The 17749-nt window shown below is 39.1% G+C and overlaps 1 protein-coding gene across 5 annotated transcripts in view; it reads left to right on the top strand.

Annotated features, from left to right (window-relative positions):
* Positions 1 to 16319, top strand: part of lin54 (lin-54 DREAM MuvB core complex component) — a 78173-nt gene extending 61854 nt beyond the window's left edge. For 4 of the 5 annotated variants that reach the window (XM_052009572.1, XM_052009591.1, XM_052009580.1 and 1 more), the window contains exons 12-14: positions 2192 to 2329; positions 6036 to 6238; positions 10716 to 16319. In XM_052009572.1, the coding sequence (XP_051865532.1) occupies positions 2192 to 2329; positions 6036 to 6238; positions 10716 to 10917 (543 nt within the window). In that variant the 3' untranslated portion in view covers positions 10918 to 16319. Of the gene's footprint in view, positions 1 to 2191; positions 2330 to 5256; positions 5398 to 6035; positions 6239 to 10715 lie in introns of those variants that run through there. The other variant, XR_007955829.1, reaches the window with a different exon arrangement.
* The last annotated feature ends 1430 nt before the right edge of the window (positions 16320 to 17749 follow it).

The following is a 17749-nucleotide window of genomic DNA, read 5'->3' as shown; positions in this document are numbered from 1 at the left end:
CTGTTGACAGTTTCATGCAGCACATGTGCTCTATCTGCGATGGCCATCTCAAGCTTCCAGTTGTATGTTATTTTAATACCCCTTCCCACTCGCACACCAATCTGTCTGTCTGCAGCCTTCTCCATTGCTACGGAGAGACCAAATGCAAATCGGATGAATATTGTTTCATATTCTGCTTGGGTAGCTTACAACCCAATGGTATGAACATTAAATTTTCCAATTTCAGGTAAACCACACCCTTGGATATTCTTACCACCTTTCACCTAGGTTTCTTTTCCCTTTACTGCATTGGGTGCTCCCGATGTGGCCAGCTCTACATCAGTGCGACCAAGTGCAGACCAGGTGACAAATTTGAAGAGTACCTGCACTCTGTCTGCAATGGCCATCCTGAGCTCTTGGTTGCATGACGTTTCAATTCCCATTACCACACTGACCTGTCCTTGGCCTTTTCCACTGCCAGGGTGAGGCCCAATGCAAACTAGAGGAACAACACCTCATACTCCACCAGAGTAGCCTACAACCCAATGGTATGAACATTGAATTTTCCAGTATCAGGTAACTCTTGCCTCCTGTATTTTTGTTTTTGCTTTTTTTTTCCTCCTCTTCCCAACCACCACCACCCCCCACCCCCCCACCCCCCGATCCACCTGCAGTCCTCTCATCATTGTCTTCTTTCTCCTGGTTCCATCTACTCATGCGTTTTATTCACTGGATCCCCTGCCCCTCTCTCCCATCTGGTTCGATCTGCTCTTCACCTCTCCCCTAATGGTTCCCATCATCACCTCCTTGCTTATCAGATTCCAGCACTTACCACCCTCCCAGCTATCTCCACTTCCAGCATCCCTCACCCCCACCCTCCCTCCCAACCTGGCTTCACCTGCCTGTTTCTTTTTGTCTGCACCACCTATCATCAAATTGCTTCTGTCTCCCAACTCTTCCCCTCCCCCTCCCCTACCTGGCTCCATCTGCCCATCATCCTTCAAACCTCCTTGGTCTACCAATCACCTACTGGCCCCCATCTCACTACTACCCCTCTCCTCTTTGTACTGACTATATTCGCTCTCCACACTTGGTACTGATGCGTGGTTTCAGGTCGAAACGTTGACAATACCATTACCCCCACAGATGCTGCTCAACTGCTGAGTTTCACCAGAAGATTTTGTTGCTCTGGATTCCAGCATCTGCAGTCTGGGTCTCCTTTCTTCTCCCTCTATTCACTTTTCCCATCCCTCCTGTTGAATTGTCTTAAAACATAATTTGTTCACTGTCCTTTGGGAGGTCTGACATTTGTGACTTCAATCTCTCAAAGACATGAATTGACCCATCATTCCTTCTGAAGTTATCAAACAAGCAACTTGGCTATATAGACAACCAGGAATGGACAATAACTGAAAACTGCAAACCTGCTGAAAAAATATGAAATAAAAACCAAAACTGCTGGAAGTCGTTAGGTCAAGCAGCATCTGTGGAAAGAGCAACAGGATTAACAGAATGATGAAGGATCTTTGACCTAAAACATGAACTTTGTTTCTCTGTCGATGGATGCTGCCGTCCTGAGTGTTTCCAGCATTTTTATTTTGGAGTATAACCGCCAGTCTTACCAGATGTGGCAGCACCCTATTGATTTATGGTTTCCTGCCTTCTGAAATATTTTCTTTCTCCATCTTTTATTTAAGCCAATCATTGGCATGAACAATTGTAGAAAACTACCTATCTTAAAATCATTTTGTCTCTGAGCTCTTGGGTTAATTCTGATTTTTACATCTGAATGCTTTCCTGTGATAGCAATTCATGAAAGGAGGATTCTTGCATTATTTTCCTACTGCTAATGTATAATAGTTTTGATTGTAATGCATAGTAGAAGGAAAAGATGCTGCAGCGCTTCATAGTCATTTGACATTTTATTTGGGGTGGCATGGTAGCATAGCGGTTAGCATAACGCTATTACAGTGTCAAAATCGGGGTTCAATTCCTGCCGCTGTCTGTAAGGAGTTTGTACATTCTCCCCGTGACTGCATGGGTTTCCTCTGGGTGCTCAGGTCTCCTCCCACGTTCCAAAGATGTAGGGTTAGTAGGTTAACGTGGTTGTAATTGGGTGGTGCAGGCTCCTTGGGCTGGAAAGGCCTGCTCCTGTGCAGTATAAATAAAGTTTTAGTATCTAAATGCCTTAAATCTTCTCTTTCCTCTCCAGGCATGTCTTGACAGAAATCCAGAAGCATTTAAGCCGAAGATAGGAAAAGGCAAAGAAGGCGAATCTGATAGACGACATAGTAAAGGATGTAACTGCAAGAGGTCAGGATGTTTGAAAAATTATTGTGAATGCTATGAGGTAAGAATTGTTGTGTGGGATTTTGTTTCTGATTCCTATTATTTTACAATCCATTTCAAATCTGATATTTATTTGACTTCCAAAAGAAAACAAGATTTTCAAATTTCATCTTTTCAATGAACATTTACCACTTAATTTTGTCCTTCCCAAATTTATTTCTGTTCTTTCCAAATTGTATTGACCCTTGGTTATGTCTGACAACTCAAGTACTTTTTCCCAAATGGTACCCATCCTGTAAGTTTAGTGGAGTTTGTTGTGAGAATAATGGGCATTATGACTGAGCAGAATCCTAACCTTGCCTGCTATCTACTTCTGCACATTTCATAGAATGATGGGATAATGACCAAAGATGAATCTTCCAGATTCCTCCCCCACCCTCCTGATCCACCTCTGGTCCTCTTCCCTCCCCGGTTCCATCCACCCACTACCCACTCATTTCACCCACTGGATCCCCTCTCCCAGATGATTCCACCTCTTCCCTAAATCCTACCTCTTCCCATGACCACTTACCTTACTTATAAGGTTCCTGCCTATAACTCTCCTAGCTGTCTCCACCTTCACCCTCCTCTCTTTTCCTCCCCCACCCCCCCCCCCCCCCCCAACCAAACCTGGCTATATCTACCTTTTTACACTTTGTCTGCTTCCATCTATCATCCACCTACCTGTCTCCCAACTCACCGCTCCCCACCTTGCCTCATCTGACCATCATCCTTCACCCCTCCTCGGTCCACCTGTCACCTATTGATCCTGTCTCATCCCCCTCCCTCTCTTTATACTGGCTACATTTCCTCTCCACTCTCATTCCTGATGCAGTGTCTTGACTTAAAATGTCAACAATTCCTTCCTCGCTTTCCACCCCCACCACAAATGCTGCTGAACCTGCTGAGTTCCTCCAACAGATTGTCGCTCTCTAGCTTTTATGCTCAATGAGCCTCCACCCATCTCGTCTAACAACATCAGCATATTCTGTTATTCCTGGGGCACTTGTTCAGCGTCCCTTCAAGTCCATCTTTGTTTGCTTCCATGTGGTGAATTCTGCACCCTTGGGTTAAAATTTCACCCAGTTTTCTTATTGCTGTTAGTAGTGACCTTCTTGCATTTGTTATTCCTAGTTTGGATCTGGATGAGGAATACGAGATGGAGTAGGCCAATTGAGACTTCAAGCTTGCTTTCATTAGGATCAATGCTGATCGTCTTCCTCAAAAATCACCTTCCTGCATGGTTCCCATACCTCTATTGTATCCAAGAATTTATTGATTTTAGCCCTGAATATCTTCAGGAACTAAATTTTTCTGAATACCAAGATTTCCCAATTTCTTTGTTTTTTGAAAAGATTTTAAGCACCCATAGAATTATGAGACTCCTAGACAGATTGAATCGAGAGCTTGTTTCTGTCAGCAGAGTGGTCAATAACTTGAAGTAAACTTAATGTAAGGAGCACTGAAGGAGGATTATGGAAAAGAAAATCCTCTAGAACTTTATGCTTGAAAGGCTGGTAGAGGGAGAAACCCTCATTACAATAAAATGGTAGCTGGATGAGCATGGATGGCCATCCCCTACAAGGCTACAACTGGGTGCTGAAATGTGGGATGAGTTTGAATAGCCCTTTGTTTCTAGACTGGCACAGACTTGGTGGGCCAAATGACATAGGAGACTATAAATTTCAATGATTCTATGATCCCTAACTTTTTTAAAACCATGCATGTCATAATTATAACTATTTTACTTTTTTTAATAGACTTAACTGAATTCAACTTTGCTCATTGTTTTACCCACTCATTTTGTGCAACCAAGTTTTATTTTCCCTTTGATTTTGTTCCTTTTTGCTAACATGTATCTGAAAACTTTAATGCTTTCCACTGTGCAACCAAAATTAGCATTTGCAGTGTTTGCTAGTTTTTCTTTCGAGGTTGTTTTCTTATGATTTACTATAAGCTTTATTAAATATTGAATACAACCAAAATATTGATGAGATATTTGGATTCAGTTCCAATGTTGGCAATAGCATTTAACATACAATTTGCTTTCAGACTCGCAACAGTGACAGCAAAGAAAGCAAACTGACTAGAAGCGGCTACACTTTTGAAGTAGTCTGAATGCAGGCCAGAAATTACCACTGAAATAGTTATATGATGTAAAGTTTTCTTTATTATGGACTCAAACCCATCTGTAATAACCTTCAGAGGGAACTTCAGAATGATTAATTCCAATTTTCCGAAGTTAATACTGAAATACCGGACTGATCAACGTCATATCTCCGCTACACTGCATTCAATGGTTGTCCTTCCAAATGATAATTAATCCATCAATGAATAACAATTTTAACTTCCATAGTGATTTTAATATAGAGCCACAAGGGAGGACCCAAAAAAAGGATTTTAAAAATGAGAATCCTGGATTTGTAGTAGAGGAGGTCAGAAATGGCAGTGTCCATTGAGAGACATCGGGAGTCAAGAGGGTTGGCATAAATAATACATGGACAGTTTATGTGGTCACCTTTTAAAAAGAACCAGACAATAACATAATAAGAGGAAATAAATACAAACTCGAGGAGAGAGGATAAGTAATCACATTTCAAAAACTATGGGCGGACGTGTGGGGGCAGATATTGATTGCAGAATTGCTGAAATTCTTGAAGGAGTGCGCGACAAAGAAGATTTCAAGGTAGTGAGGAGTGCACAAATCATGCACAATACATTTGTGGATGGCAACAATTGTTAACTTTTTGTGTGCTGTAGAGTATTTGATCCTTGTAGACTAGGTTCAGAAGATCTTGATACTTTTTAATGAAGGAATCAATGAATATAGTATCACTTTACCGTTTGTCCATATGCCTGCTGCGTTATGAGAAAGTATTTCTAACTTGGGATATGTTAATGTTGAACCTGTTTCTAAGTCAAATAGGCTGCTTTCATCTTGCCTCTTAGTCCTTTGAAGACTTGGATTTGGCCCCTTAATCTTTCATCCAGATAGATGATGCATTTTACATCAGGAGTATAAATAATTCTGGATCTGTTCCCCTTGCCTGACTATATTTCTCTTCCATGAATGGAAAGGAAAGTTTTGAGGTATGTACCAGGCTGTCAGTCCCCTACTGCTAGTGATTCTTCATGAGTATAGGTCCAAGAATCTTCACTCATATCTTATAAGACTAACATTCAGACAAACATCTGAATCTATTTTACACTTGTAAACGATATACGTGTTATATAAATGCCTGCATGTGAGTGAATTTTAAAAACGTTTCCTCTTTCAGAATAAATATTTCTCAAGGAGAATGTTTATTTAATTTGGAGTCTGTGCAGTTTTACCTTTTGCAAAGTTAGTGTTAAGTCTGCACTGTGACAGCAATGGAAAAGTCAGTGGTGACATCCTTTTATTGCAGAATATTATATTTGCTAAATGGTATGATTTCTTTAAAGCTGAAAGAGAGCAATCCCTACTAAATTACATTGGGAGAAGTGTATAGGAAATTTGCTCAGCTCTTGTGTTTGCCCTGCTTTTTGACATTAATCTCAAAATTGGTTTATGGCACTAGCTGACTGTTAACCTGCGAATATTTTGACTTTGTCTGTTCTCTATGAGGCAGCGGTAGGCATAATTATCTGTTACTAGAATACCCTCTGTTTCAGAGATGATGATGAGAATGAGTGAAGTAACACCAGACTGAGAGCTAATGTTTTCCCTACATATTTTTGCTCATCAGGCAAAGATCATGTGTTCATCAATATGTAAGTGTATTGGCTGTAAAAACTTTGAAGAGAGCCCCGAGCGGAAAACGCTAATGCATTTGGCAGATGCTGCAGAGGTTCGTGTACAGCAACAGACTGCTGCGAAGACCAAGCTTTCATCACAGATTTCTGACCTACTCACCAGAACGACACCAGCTGTTACAAGTGGTGGAGGAAAGTAGGTGGATCACTGATTCAGTTCTTGATCTAGGTCAGGTTTTAGATTGCAGATTTCAAAAAATATATATTTTTCATGGACTCATTAAAAGAACTGCAACATGCAGCTCTTTGGCCTAATGTACCTGTGTCAGCCAAAGAGAAATGCTGCTTGGATTAATCTCATGTCCCAGCTCCCAGTCCTTTGCTTGGTACACCATGGCAGATCATCTGCTTATTCAAGTAGAGGCATAAAGTCATAGAATAATACAGCATGGAAACAGGCCCTTCGGCCCAACTCATTCAGACAGACCAATATGCCCACCAAGCTAGTCCCATTTAGCCTATATCCCTCTAAACCCCTCCTATCCATATACTTAACCAAATGTCTTGAGTTCCTTTTTAAAAGGTGAGAATTTCTGCCTCTATCCCAAACTCTTTCCCCCTCCCCATCCAAGCAATGAGTTCAAGAGCGCAAACTTCCCTCAACCTCCTTGCCACGAAAAACCTCAGCCTCACCAAAATCTCATCAGTCAAGTCATGCAGCCTCATCTCCTGAATCACCAATATAGGTGATACCTGTGTTACGGGTGGGTTGTGTTCCAAGAAAACGGTCCGTATTGTGATTATCCATAACGTGAAGCTGCATCATCAGCACTTGCGTAAAGAAACACAAGTTGAATTAAAAAATAAATTCTGTTTATTTGTTTACTTTTTTCTCTCCACATAATCTAAATTCCATAAGCAAATTTTTTTCTGTATCTTGAACTTTTTGGTAGTAATTTGTGAATTCCGTAAGTGCGAATTTCCGTTAGCCGAACGGCCATAATGCAGGGGTCACATAAACTTTTTAATGCTGTCACATTCTCTCTCCTTATCCTTGTGCTCCCTTACCACATGCCATTTTAATACTTTTCAGGGATTGTGGACCTGCCCCAAAGGTCCCATTGTTCCTCTGCACATCAGAGATCCAACCTGACATGACATATTTCTTCCCCAAATCCATTACCTCAGACTTCTCCCAATTGAATTACATTTAACACTATTTTGCCCAACTGATCCATCTATTGATATCTCCATGAAGTCTTTAATCTTTTTCACTATCAACCGCTCAGCCAGTTTTGGTATCACCTGGAAGTGCAGATATATCTGAAGAATATTTTGCCCTTTTTTTTAAAAGATATAATTCATTTGAACTAATTTTTGTTTTGTATATAAAGGCTATTAAATGGTTCCCTCTCAGATTGAATCTTCTTTCTGAAAGTGCTCCCTCTCAATAGTTCTGTAATTGTTAACTACCTCCCCATCTCCTTTTTCTATCGTTCTCTTAAATGTGTTGTCATGTTCTAAATCATTGTTTATCTTTCACTACTTATGAATCTTTCCATTTGCTTTTATATTTTCATTACAGCACTGAAATGAGCTTATTCAGTCACAAGTGATATTCTCTAACTGTAGGGTATTGTTTCTCCTCATCCTCATTGACCTATGTAGCTTTAAAGTCAAATTCACTATCTTCCTCCATTGGGCAATAATTCCACCTTCACTTGGGTCCATTTGCATATCTAATGGTAAAAGCATGTCCACCAATGCTCCTCCCCTCCTCCACCCTGCCCCCCCCCCCCCCCCCCACCACCCTCAGGACAATTAGACATATAGTTTTTCCTGGGTCTGTTCTTAGGTCTTTCTTGCCCATATGTTGCCTCTTGACAACATCCACAGGCATTGGGTCTACTTGCACTTGTCTGCTGAAGAGATTCAGTTCGACTGTACCACTGCTCCTTGATGCATCCATTGTCTCTGTAATCAAACATAAAATTTCCTCTGTTCAACCACTGGGAAGGCTAAAGCCACAGACTCTGTACCTTCACTCCTCCCTTGGCTACTGATTCCGACTAGACTGATTTTTGAAACTTGGGGGCATCCTGAGCTGAGCTTATCATCACAGCTCCATCAACAAAACTGCTAGGTGCTTGCCTTTATCCTTGCCCACATTGTTTAATCTTTCATCTTTCCTTACTTTCAGTTTGCGAATGTCACTGGCAAGGCTAACATTTATTACCCTTTTCTGATTGGCCTTGAGAAGGTGGTGGTGAAATATCTTAAACTGCTGTTAACCTCTGGTGCAGGTATTCCCATAATGCTGCAGGCAGGAAGTTTCAGGATTCGGACCCAGCAACAGTGATGGAATAGTGGTTTATTTCCAACCTTGGGGAGTGGAACTATGGTTGGTGGCATTTCCAAGCACACTGACATGTTCCTCCTTGGGATTGGAGGTTGCTGGTTTGGGGGTAGTGTTGGAATGGCCATAGTGAGTACCTGCAGTGCATTTTGCAGATGTTACACAATTTACCCATGAAATGCATGTGGTCAAGCAATTAAAAAAAATTTAAGGTGGAGAATGATGTGTCAATCAAGTACACCGCTTTGTCCTGGGTTGGTGTCAAGCTGCTTCAGAACTGTTGGAGCTGCACTCATCCAGGCAAGTGAAGAGTACTCTATCATGCTCCCAACTTTTGCCTTGCAGATGATAGAGGTTTTGAGATGTCAGGTGGTGAGTTACCACAAGATACCCAACCTCTTACCTGCCTTTGTAGCCACAGTGTTTATATGGTTGGTTTAGTTGAATTTTTGATTAGTTGTGACCCACCACCACCACCACCCCCCCCCCCCCAAACCAGAATGATGATGGTGGGATCTTGGGAAGTTAATTCCATTGAAGGTTTGTGATTAAACTCTTATTGTAGAAGGTTATTATCTTGCACTTATCAGCAAAACTAAAATGTTGTCTAGGTCTTGCTGTATGCAGACATGCACTATTTCATTTGATAAAGAGTCAAACATGGTGCAGTCATCAGTGGATGTCCTCACTTCTGACCTTTATGATGAAGGGGAGGTAACTGATGAAGCAGCCCCAAGTAATCGGTGAATAGTGCTACTTGCTAATGTTGTCAGTGACAACCCATCACTTTCTGAAGATTGAGAATGGACAGATTGAGGAGGGGGCAGATGTTAATTAGCTTGCTTTTTGTTTGCCCTGCCTTTTGTGGAATGGGTGAACTTGGACAATTTTACACATTGTTAGATAGTTACCAGTGTTGGCTAAAGGCACAAGTAATTCTGAAGTCCTCAGCAATACAGCCAGGATGTTGTCTGATTTTGGTATCCTGTTACAGTTTTTGGTATCCTGTGCCCTCGGTCTTTTCTTTGTATTTTGTGGGGTTAATTGAATTGACTGAAAACTAGCTTCTGTAATCATGGGGTGTCAGCTAGAAGCTGAGATGGATCATAACTTTATAACTATGACTCTATGTCTATCATTCACTCGGTACTTTTTGAATGTTTTAGATGATAAAGTGGTAATCAGCAAATTTGCAGATGATATCAAGTTTGGGAGCGTAGTGGGCAGTGAGGAAGGCTATCAAAGCTTGCAGCGTGATCTTGACCAGCTAGGTAAATGGGCTGAAAAACGGCTGATAGAATTTAATGCAGACAAGTGTGAGGTGTTGCACTTTGGGAAGACAAACCAGGGTTAGACTTGCACAGTGAATGGTAGGGCTCTGAGGTGTGCAGTAGAACAGGGACCTGGGAATACAGATCCATAGTTCCTTGAAAGTGGTGTCACAGGTAGATAGGGTCGTAAAGAGAGCTTTTGGCACTTTGACCTTCATAAATCAGGGCATTGAGTACAGGAATTGGGATGTTATGTTGAAGTTGTACAAGATGTTGGTGAGGCCGAATTTAGAGTATTGTGTGCAGTTCTGGTCACCTACCTACAGGAAAGATTATCAATAAGCTTGAAAGAGTGCGGAGAAAGTTTACAAGGATGTTACCAGGACTTAAGGACCTGAGTTATAGGGAAAGGTTAGATAGGTTAGGACTTTATTTCCTGGAGCACAGGAGAATGAAGGGAAATCTTATAGAGGTATACAAAATTATGAGGGGTATAGATAGGATGAATGCATGCAGGCTTTTTCCCCTAAGGTTGGGTGAGACTAGAACTAGAGGACATAGGTCTAGGGTGAAAGGTGAAATATTTTAGTGGAATCTGAGGGGAAACTTCCTTCAGAGGGTGGTGCGAGTGTGGAACAAACTGCCAACGGGAGTGGTAGATGCGGATTCAGTTGTAACATTTAAGAGAAGTTTGGATAGGTACATGGATGGGGGGAAGGAGGGTTTGAAGGGATATGGTCCGGGTGCAGGTAGATGGGACTAGGCAGAAGATCAGATTGGCATGGACTAGATGGGCCAAAGGACCTGTTTCTGTGCTGTAGTACTCTATGTGCCAAATTAATGTCAATTGGTTTGCTTCCTATTCTCCACCTTCCAAAATCTTAGGCTCATTAAAAACACTATTTCCAATTTTTGCCTTGCACCATATTCCACTTGGCTATTACCTAATGCATGGAGCAATTTTTCCAAAAGGTTCTCTATAAACTATTTAAGAACTACCAATGGTTCCCTTTTGTCAGGCTCTTAATATTAAGTTTTTTTTTCAGGTTGCCTTTCACATTTGTTACAAAAGAAGTGGCAGAAGCAACTTGTGAGTGTCTTCTTGCACAAGCTGAGGAAGGAGAGAAGAATAGCCAAACAAAAGCTGTCACTGAACGAATGATTCTGGAAGAATTTGGTCGTTGCTTAATGCAGATTATAAACTCAGCGGGCAAAGCCAAAGGAGATGCTTGTGCTCTGAGTTGCTGATCCATTTGCGCTCCACCACAGGAACTGAACAGGAAGAATCACTTGAGAAGATTCTGCTAAGATTTTAAATCAAAAGTGCTTGACAGTTTTGAGCTTGCCATGTTTTACAGCTGTACGGTTAGCAAAGGCTTTCAATAAGTCAGATTATTTCTTCTTGGCAGATTTTCTGCTTTTTGTCTGACTACGGTGCCTTTTTTAAATTTAAAATGCTTAGGATACAAAGTAGATTTTATGATGTAAATCAGTGTGAATATGCAAAACTCTTATGAAGGAGGCACTATTTTGATGCTTTTGGTGACATTTTACATATTTTGCATCCCTCTATGCAAGGCTGCTTTCTTTGTTGATCTTCTGTCACCCAAAATGTTATGGTTTCTTTGAATATTCTATTCTTCCATCCCCTAGAATAACTATCTTTTAACGTGAGGTACAAACTGTCTTTGGATTTGACAATGGAAGATCTGAATACTGTACCTGCTGTTAAACAACCTCTCAGAAATGACTTTCAACAAACTCTACAAGGATCAAGTTTTTGATGCAAGGACTCTGTTTTAAAAAATATTTTGGGACCTGAGGCTGGAAATTAGATTTTAAATGGCTGAAAAGCTTAGCATTATGTGTGATCTTTTTTGACAACGTAAGTGTGTACACCCCTCCTTTTGGGTTACACCGTCAATGATCAAGTTACTTGGTCCAGAGCACATTGAAAATATGTTAACCTACAATTACCATTTGCTAGCAATTGCTTGACTTCAGTGGTGCTTTATCACACTCATGATAAATTCAAAAGTGCGCCTTTTGGAACTCATCTCTGTAGGGACTATTGGTTATCGGTTCTCTTGATAGTTGACCATTTGAAACTTTTGCTGGTGAGTAACTACACCTCAATGCTGCCAATGGACAAGACTGCAGGGTGGCACAATATAGTGTGGAGTGAGGGATTTTCTGCTCCTCCCACTTAAGTTGCCTGCCTTGGGCATCTTTGCCATGACAAGCTCCCATGCAGAAGCACAGCTGATGTCCTGCCAAAAGGGTGAATCAGAGTAATGAGGCATTCCTGGTCTAATTCAATAATATTGGCTGTGGTGTTTAAGCAACCCCTTAACTATGAATGGATATCATAAAAGGGAGAAACAAATGCAGTGGTAATCTGTTTTATGTTTCATGTCTTGAGAGGTACTGTTTGTCAAATGTAGGTTATCCAACGTGGGAAAAAGAACACTTTTTTTGTTAGGTAAGTATTTTATTTTCCATAAAAGCATATTTGCACGTCCTTTTTGTGTTGAGAATTCTACAACCATTTTGAAGGTTGGTAACTCGGAATAGGAAATCTAAAAGTGACATTGTTAATCTGAACATATCCATTTACTGTGACAGTGCAATATGCAAAAATTCAAGACACCTTGTTTTAATCTTAACCTCTAAATGTAGGCAAACTGAGTATTGCCTTTTCTCAATTTGACCATTGACGCTCACCCATATTCCAGTTTCTTTCAAAACAAAATAAAGTGCTTTCTAAAGTATTGCTACATGATTTCTTTGTGATATGCAGCTATAGAAAGACCTATTGGAAATGTTGCCTGTTTAATATCAAGATTAAGCAGTCAGCTTAATAAAATCAGTGTTCTCAGTGTCATAATCTTCACAAAAGCTTGTTAATTACTGCTATTTTCATATAACAAGGTCTGTTAACATGACAGAAAAATGTTTTTAAAAATGTATTTTTACAGAATGTTAGAACAGGGTATTTGATGCTAATTAAAAATCCATACTTGCCTTAGATTAATTATTATGACTTGAGCGATGGTGTATAAAATGTCTTTTAGTAGACAACTTGCTTCTCAAGCTTCTACTTTATCAGGTTTTAAGTGGGGATGTGCAGAGTCTTTCTCTGCTGTACCAGTGATTGGAGTGCTCTACTAATTTTGTATATACTGTTAATTTAGTCACTGCAGCTGTATTATGTCTATTTAAATATTGAACATAAAAAGATGTGGGCTAGCCAAATGGCATTTGGAGTAAGTATGTAGATCGTGAAAATTGTGTGGCTGTTTCTATGGTGCTTTGTTGGCATTAATTTGAAGCAGGTTTCATGCCTTCCTGATTTTTTTTCTTTGTATTTTTCTGTGCATTTTCCTCTGATTTATCTGTATTTCTCCATTTTTCATGTAGTACTTATTTTTCCTACCCCAATCAAATACAATGCAATAAGTTTTACGTAATATTAAATGGATTAATTGCCTGCTGTGTCACATCTGAAAATAGGAGTATGCTTTATTTTCGTTACTTTCACTTCACTTTGTTTAATTATATCCAGATAAATAGATTTTATAATGAAAACTTTGAAGTTATAGTGCAAAACTTCAGGTAATGCTTCTAGTTGTGATTTTTTTTAAATTGCCTATTTAAATGACACTGCAACTTGATAGATCAGAGAACAAATAATAAAAACAGAAAACATAGGACATGTTCAGTAGGTTAGGCCGCATCTGTGGAGAAAGAGCTGACGATTCAGATCAATGATTTTTCATCAGGATGGTAATGAAGAAAGATCATCGGCCAAAAACATTAACTCTGTTTCTCCCTTTTATAGATGTTACCTGACCTACCAAGTAATTCCAGTATTTTCTGTTTTCTGTATCAGATTTCCAGCACCTGCAGTTTTTTTTTTGCTTTTCGGTGAACATTGGTGCTTGAATAGATAATGCACTCCATTGTCATGTTTAAATATTTCACATGCAGGATTTAGGATGACCATGTAACATTGAGAAGCTGTGCATGTTCTTTGTACTGTTTGTAGAGATCCTAGTAAGTAAGAACTACTCACACATAATTATGCTGCAATTTTTTTTGCAACTTTGCCATAAGTTGTGACAATATCAAAGGAGATTTCAAAATTGCTGTCAATTTTACAGCTTGATGAATCCCATGTAGACAGATTGGAAAGCGCATTTAAACACAATAGTTAACTCTATTTTTTCTTAATGTGTCACCTCGCTGATCAACTTTGTACTGATGAGTCGTGACATCCTTTATCTATGTTGGCATTGATTTCAAGGGGTTGGAGAATTAACCCAAGATGATTGCAGTTTTGGAATTTAATTTTAAAATGTATATGCTGGGTGATAACATGATACAATTTAAGGAAATATTCTTGCAGAGACCAGGCTAATTATATTTTTTTTAAGTGGTGTTGGAAGGTTGCTATGCATTGGGGTTATTAATGTTTGGTACTCAAGTCGTCTGGTGTGGATCCTTTATTCTCTAATCTGAATTTCAATTGTTCAACTGCATTGCTGCGGAGAAGAACTGAGAAGAGCCTAATGAAATCCATAACTCATCTTCCTACTGTTCTTGTCCACCTCCTAGCAACGGGTTGTATGGCATTGGATAACACTCATAAGCAGGTGACCCTCAACCTTCACACTTGCTGTTTGTGTGCAATCTCGTAAGAAATTCTCACCTTCCTAAAAGTAAAATTGGATAAGATGTTGTTGTTTAGCCTGCCTTTGTTCTTGGATTTTCTCTTTCAGATCCCTGTACCATTTCCCACCCAAAGGAGCAAGAAAATGGCTGGAGATGCAAGTTATGAGGTTTGGTTTCAGTGGGTTTCTCCAACTAATGTTTCTCCATTAAATCACAAAACAAACAGATGGGTTTCAACCCTCGCCCTACTTCTCTGGAATTGTGTTTTGTACTTGTTAACTTTTCTGTCATTAAAATTTTAACCATGATGCCAGACCATATTGTTTTTCAGCATGTGACATAACATGCAATCCTGTTGCTTTCTTGCCCTTTCTTATCCTGGCTTTGCTAGTGTGACTCTTATCAGCAGCCTTATCAAGAGTATCTACCTAGAGCTGCTTCAGAATACCAGTAGTAAAGGCTCAGGACCTAGAGGATGGGCTGAAAATCGGGTATATAGTCCCTAAAATAAGACCCACTTCAACAACTGTTCAAATGTTGCTGGTCCCAGGATATGTAATGTAATCCTTATTGACCATGCCATTCTGTTGTTTTGTCTGACTTTCATTAACTACTAGTAAGGAAATTCAGATCCCTTTCCCCATCTTAACCCTTTTTCTCATTACCACCTTCTTTGGGACATACAAGATTTTTACAAATCGTGATGACAGATTGTTTTGGGAGATTCATTTTAAGAAAAAAAAAGTATAGGTGTTGGCTATATATTTGTATATTTATTGGCCTAACCAGCCTGAAACCATAGCCTTACTAGTTGCATTGTGAAATTGTGTGTGAGATTTTTGAGGGGTAAAATATATGTTGCTGTGTAACTAATTGGGTGCAGCAACCATTTTATTCCTAATTTTGTTCAGAAATGTAACAGCAATCAGTCTCAATATTTCATTTTAAAGATTGCATTTATATAGCCATGTTTTTTTTACACAATTTGCATTTTGGAGCACTGTTAGAATTAGATTATGACCTCTCTGCAAATTGAGGCTCTCTCTCATAACCTGGATTTGAAGCTTTTCTGAGATTCATGCTAAGCTTAGTTTGATGATCATCCAGAGCGATTTATGAACTCAACTAGTTTTATTATAAAGTTCTATCAAAACATTTAATACCTACTGGCACTCTGTTTGCATTTAATATACTTGGTGCACAAGTAGCAGAGTACAAGCTTGCATTGCTCTTGTAGTCAGCTGGGAAAAAAGTATTAAATAATTGATACCAGTAATAGCAAATAAAGATTGGAGATGGTATGGTTTCATTTGTATTGCTTCTTGTGTGCATTTTGAATTAATAACCAAGGACCTGGGATGGCATCAACTGATATCCCATCATTTCATTGTTTTTGTTGCTTCTCCCATTGCTTGTTGTGTCTAATGTATCTTTTATAAATCATCCTTGTCTTTAAGTTTATATATTCTGTGCTATACTAAAACTGATGTATGCATTTAATTATTGTTGATGTCCAGAAGAATTTCTGACTGTTGCACTGTTTCATGATCTTGCTATCAATGTCAGTCAGGTTCAGCACTTAATTTTCTAGAGAAGTCACCTGTAACTATTGGAGCATGGTATTTCTGATTTATCTTTAAATGTCTGAAGGAACAAATGATAAAGGGAATCTAGACGTTAAACACCATATACAGACTAACTGCTTTCAAGGGATCTGCTGCAGTTTCCTTTTTTTCCCCCCTTTTTAAGTGGTGACTTGTACAGAGAAAGAGATCATCACTTAGAATCCGTATGACTTAGTGATAACTGGCATGTGCTTTTAAAGCAATGCCCCCCCAAAACTGAACAAAATGTTTATCAAGTTACTTGATGATTTCCCACAATATTTTAAATGGAATTCTGACGCTGTTTGTGTTTATTAATTTTACTTGTAACTTTTGTTTTTAGCATTTTTTGAGTCATGTACTTTAATGTGAATTTTTATATATGGTAAATAGCTACATTTATAATAAATGGTATCATTGGTCACTTATTTTATTGTTCATTTGTCATGATTTTAACATGGTGCCTTTGGTTTTAATTTGGAATGTTGTTATTAAAGCTTGCTTTGGCATGCTGGCCTGCAATCTGGAATGGTTGAAAGTAGGGCATGACCAGAAGGTACAAACAATAACTGAGGAGCTTTATGTTTGAAATGCCAGCCTGTTCTTCATTGTTAATGATGATGACAAACCTGCCCCATTTCCAGATTTTTTTAAAATCCTGCTTTCCCAGCGTGTCTCTCAGTAAGAATGCCCTTTCAGTTCCTCCATGAGACAATCAAAGGGAAACTCTTCTGCAGTATAATAGGTATTTAAAAAGTATCTTTAACAGCAAGACACTGCAATAATGAATCTTCAATCTATGTAAGTTTTTGTTTTCTTCTTGAAACCATAAACCAAATGGAGCATTTGCAAAAATTGATAAGTTTTGCCATTTGTCCCATTTGGTTTTCCTTTTTGTGGTTAACTTCGCAAGATAATGTAAAATGTAGTTAACTGCAACTTTGTGGTTCTCTTTCCATCGAGAATGGAAATATACTAGTCCCATCCTGGTTTGTTCTGGTGGTACCACTCTCCCTGTTGATGATTCTACAATATTGGGAGGATTGCATAGCTGGTGGGAGAAGAAAATATGTCTTTCTCTCAGTACAATCAATCTGTTTTTCTTTTTTTTGGCTATGATGGTACTTTATTTTCCTAATAAAATAGATGTTGAAGTATGTTGTTATTTATACCAGTTACTATCTGATACCACTTTTTTACATGACCTATGTTTCTGATTTCTACATGGAGGATATTAAGCAATGCAGAAAATCACTTTGTTAGGCAAACACACAATTACAACCAGCAACAATTGCTGTTCAGTTAGCAGCAATAAATTACAAAATGGAGCCTGGTTTTCCTCAACTAATTGAGGGATACTTGCATCAAAAATAATGCCTCTCTTACTATGTGCCTAAGATTCAGGTAACAGACTAGGGCCCAAGTGTATTCAAATTATCTGTTTGGAGGGTAAGTGTGGAAGTGGAACCCCAAAGAATTTATACTAAAGTTCATTTGTATGGAATGGGTCATGTAGTTACATTGCATAAGTCACCCATGGCTTACAATAAATTTAAAGAAGCTGCAGCCAATGTAAGCACCATATTGTTTTATGTTATAATAACTGTTGGGTAGAAGGCAAAGGCTACTCTTCAAGCACAATGACTTGTGGGTCACTGCTGCCTAATACACAGCAATTAGAACTCTTAAGTTTAAGTGCCTGGCTGGGTTCACATTTCTTGCATGCTTTAAAAGAAATGGCAAGGCTTGAAAACTTGCATTCCACTCTAACTTTTATTTTCCAATAAAGGTTGACTAACTTT

The sequence above is a fragment of the Pristis pectinata genome, chromosome 2 (assembly GCF_009764475.1).
Source record: "Pristis pectinata isolate sPriPec2 chromosome 2, sPriPec2.1.pri, whole genome shotgun sequence".
NCBI classification, from domain to species: Eukaryota; Metazoa; Chordata; class Chondrichthyes; order Rhinopristiformes; family Pristidae; genus Pristis; species Pristis pectinata.
This window is presented reverse-complemented; position numbering and strand designations above follow the sequence as displayed.